At 40.5% G+C, this 3,887-nt stretch overlaps 1 protein-coding gene across 2 annotated transcripts; it reads left to right on the top strand.

Annotated features, from left to right (window-relative positions):
* Positions 1-306: 306 nt before the first annotated feature.
* On the top strand, positions 307-3,477 carry LOC140197708 (neuropeptides B/W receptor type 1-like). Of its 2 annotated transcripts, none has more exons than XM_072258114.1 (2): positions 307-1,091; positions 1,311-3,477. In XM_072258114.1, the coding sequence occupies exon 2, from the start codon at positions 1,779-1,781 to the stop codon at positions 2,784-2,786; it is 1,008 nt and encodes a 335-aa protein (XP_072114215.1). In that variant the 5' UTR covers positions 307-1,091; positions 1,311-1,778; the 3' UTR covers positions 2,787-3,477. The 2 variants fall into 2 exon arrangements, with proteins under 2 accessions (XP_072114215.1, XP_072114301.1); XM_072258200.1 differs by having other exon boundaries at positions 307-1,103.
* The last annotated feature ends 410 nt before the right edge of the window (positions 3,478-3,887 follow it).

The raw sequence follows: 3,887 nt of genomic DNA, 5'->3' as shown, positions 1-3,887 counted from the left end.
TTCTCCCCCTTCCCTCCTTCTTTCTTTATCCATTCTCCATTCTCGTTACCCTCTCCCCCTTCTCTTCACCTGAGCATCAACTCCCCCTGGATGCCCCGCCTTTATGGTCCACTGTCCTCTCCTATTAGATTCCTTCTTCATCAGCCTTTACCCCTTCCACCTATCACCTTGCAGCTTCTTACTACACCTACCTGTCCCCTGACCTGGTTTCACCTATCACTTGCCAGCTTGTACTCCTTCCCCTACCCCCTTCCTTCGTAGTCTGTCTTCTGACAACCTCCATTCCATTCCTGATGAAGGGTCTCATTCTGAAAGGTCGACTGTTTATCCCCCTCCATGGACGCTGCCTGATTTGCTGAGTTCCTCCAGCATTTTGTGTGTCGACTTAAAACAGTAACACACACACACACACAGTTGCACTGTTGCCTGGCCTGCTCACAGCTTCCTATGTTGTTGATTCGTTTGGATTCTCTCAAATTCGTTATCTTAATTGTGTGTTTTAGCACTTCTAACCCACGCTCAGAGAATCCGGTCCGCGGTAAAAGTGGAATCAGTTTGACTGATTTACGGCAGAAATGATTAACTCTTTTCAGATTCCGATTCAGTGTATTATTAACGCCAAGAAAGACATTTTACTCCAGATCCGAAGCCCAGAGAGGGGTGCAATCACATCATATAGTGGAAGAGCCTTTCCTCTTTCAAGTTGCCCGTCCACGAAATCAGGGAGCTGAAATCTCTGCTCATTGCAATATTACGCCTACCATGGATTATTTAATTCAGTTGGTGACATTAAAAAAAAGAGAACTCCCCGCGGCTTTCCAGATCCGGGCTGAAATTAACTTCCCCATCCATCTTTGACGATGCAGAAATGAATGTGGAGCAATAAGAGGGCAGCGGACCTGATCTCTGGTTCCTGTGGTGACGGGTCTTCGCATCCACGAGTCTGCGCCTATGCTCTGCACCGCTGGGGATCACAAGACAGCACGGCAAGTCTGGCATCAAGCAATTTTTGTGCCAGAATCATTTCAGCGTCAGCAATGCAAGTTGGTTCAAAGAGCGGATTAATTGTTTGTCGAGATCTAAACGCCAAGGTATGTAAGTATGTAAGTATATAGCTTGCAGTGCTCTTTATGTTGCGTGTTTGAATGAGACGGACAATAATTATTTAAACCTGTAGAAAGTAAAGCTGCAGTTCTGGTCCGGAAAAAAAGTGAAGTCATCAAATTCAGTAGTTTGCCTGCCTTTTAATTATACCTGACGTTTCAAATAATTTGCGCTAAATGCTTGCATTTCTCTCTTTATCTATTTAGTAAACGTCCATCTGATGATGACTTCGGGAGATAGCAATGACTTCGAGTAATTAGAAAATGCAGTTGAAGTACTAACTCGCCGGAGCCGACGGCTTGAAAGGACGGTTCGTTGAAAGAATGCGCCGAAGGACTGCAACTACATATATTGATCGGAAACCTCGCTCAAGCATTGAGGCAAATGAGGGGCCACTCTCTTTCGAATAAGAAAAACACAAGTTTCGTCTGTCGTTCTATTTAAACCCAAAGTACAAGTTTGAATTCTCAGGCTTACTTGCCATACTCTGTCTGTATCTAGCTGTACAGTGAAACAGATTACTTTATATAGCTTATGATATTGACAATGAAACAATAGATGCCACATGGTCTAAATGAAGCTCTTCGACGTTTCTAAGGCGTGTAATTCTCTTTCTGTCAGGATCTTCATTCCAAGCAGAACTGCGCCTGTTTCTGCCGCAGTGGCCCTGAAATATGGAGCATTTTGCATCGTATCCAGCCTCTCTGAACGTCTCCTGCACGCACGATCAGGTCAGTTGTTTTCCCGAGGGTGTCAACAGCACCAATTCGACGGGCCCGAGACCATACCCTGACTTTTATATCGCCATCCCCATCATCTATTCAGTGATATGTGCGGTTGGGTTAACGGGCAACACAGCCGTAATCTATGTTATACTCAAAGCCCCAAAAATGAAAACAGTGACAAACATATTCATTCTGAACCTGGCCATCGCGGATGAACTCTTCACTTTAGTTTTACCCATAAACGTCGCGGACTACCTTCTGCTTCAGTGGCCCTTTGGCGAGTTGATGTGCAAATTAATCATTTCCATTGATCAATACAACATCTTTTCCAGCATATACTTCTTGACCATCATGAGCATTGACCGCTACCTGGTGGTCCTCGCCACAGCCAAGTCGAAAAAAATGTCCTATCGCACCTACAGGGCGGCTAAGATCATCTGCATCTCCGTCTGGCTCCTCGTTACCGTCATAATTTCGCCCTTCACGATTTTCGGTAAGATCCACGACGACAAGGGCAGGTTGCAGTGTGTCTATGTGTTTCCATATCCTGAAGTTCTGTGGTGGAAGGCTAGTAGGATTTACACTCTCCTGATGGGATTTGCCATTCCAGTATCCACAATCTGCATCCTATACACAATGATGTTGTGTAAATTGAGAAATATGCGTTTGAACACCAACGCCAAGGCTCTGGATAAAGCCAAAAGGAAGGTGACGATAATGGTGATGGTTATCCTAGCGGTTTGCCTGTTCTGCTGGACGCCCTACCATTTGAGCACGATTGTGGCATTAACAACAGATATTCAACAGACAACAGTTATCATTGGGATCTCCTACTTTATCACCAGCCTAAGCTATGCCAACAGTTGTCTTAATCCTTTTCTGTATGCCTTTTTGGATGACAGCTTCAGAAAGAGCTTTCGGAAGCTAATAGAATGCAGAGCAACTCCTAATATTTAGTGTTGGGTGTACAGTATCTGTCCATTTACTAATGTTGCATGTGATTCTCCCTTGCCTACTTCAAAAACTATGCCCCGAGATGCCCATGTGTGCTCTTTAAAAGACTGTTAATGTACTAATTATATCTTGGGGAATAAAATAAATTTACTAGTCAAATTAAAAATTAAATTTACACTATGGGAATATAGAAGTTCCATAATGCATATGTATATAACCTTTAAATATGTATGGTATTAAATGTTACATATAATTTGAATAAAAGGATACATTCATTGTGCAAAGTTCGTGCAGTTATTGTATGATATATGTATGTATTGGTTAGATCATTTGGAAGACAATGTATAACAATACAGTGTTGCTAAAAGCATGTATGTGAAATTATTTGTGAACTGTCCATTATGTAAATATTTTGTATGTTGCAAAAGCAACAAGTGAAATTCTCTCATCTTAGGCATGTGCTCGTGCATTTTTTTTCCGGTTCATATGTAAATTGTTCATAGAGATAGTTGCAACTTTATGGCCAAGGTGTAAACTGACAAATAATTAATGCAGCTCATATAGACTTGGCGTCAAATATCATTTGAAATGTATAGTCTTAACTAAATTTTCATTTTAAAACCTTCAAATGTAAGTCAATGTATTGTCAATGACGCTGTGAATCTTTTTGATAATAAAACCTTGTGCAAATGTTTCTTGTCCTTCAATTTGGCTGTAATCTTCTTTATATTGGTGATTACTATAATGACTAATTACAGTCAATTATTTTATAGTTTGTTATTGTAATTATGTCCCACAATCCAAGTAGCGCTAGTTTTTTCACACCTGGCCATTGGCTTGCTTTTATTTAGGTTCTGATGCACTGAACTGATTAAATTTTCTTAACTGTTCTCATTATACACATATATATTACAAATACAAAAATATACAAATAGATTAAAATCCAGTATAACTGTGCTTAGAAAATATAAATATCAGGTAGGTGGCAATTTCTTTTGGAAATTTTATTTCTGATTCAGGTCAAAGACAGAAAAGAAAAAACGGTTTCTTGCTTATGATAATTGATATCTGGTTCAGTTAGCATTAAATAACAAACAAAAATGC

This window comes from Mobula birostris, chromosome 1 (genome assembly GCF_030028105.1).
Source record: "Mobula birostris isolate sMobBir1 chromosome 1, sMobBir1.hap1, whole genome shotgun sequence".
Lineage (NCBI taxonomy): Eukaryota > Metazoa > Chordata > Chondrichthyes > Myliobatiformes > Myliobatidae > Mobula > Mobula birostris.
The sequence above is the reverse complement of the archived record's forward strand: the minus strand, read 5'-3'. Positions and strand labels throughout refer to the sequence as shown.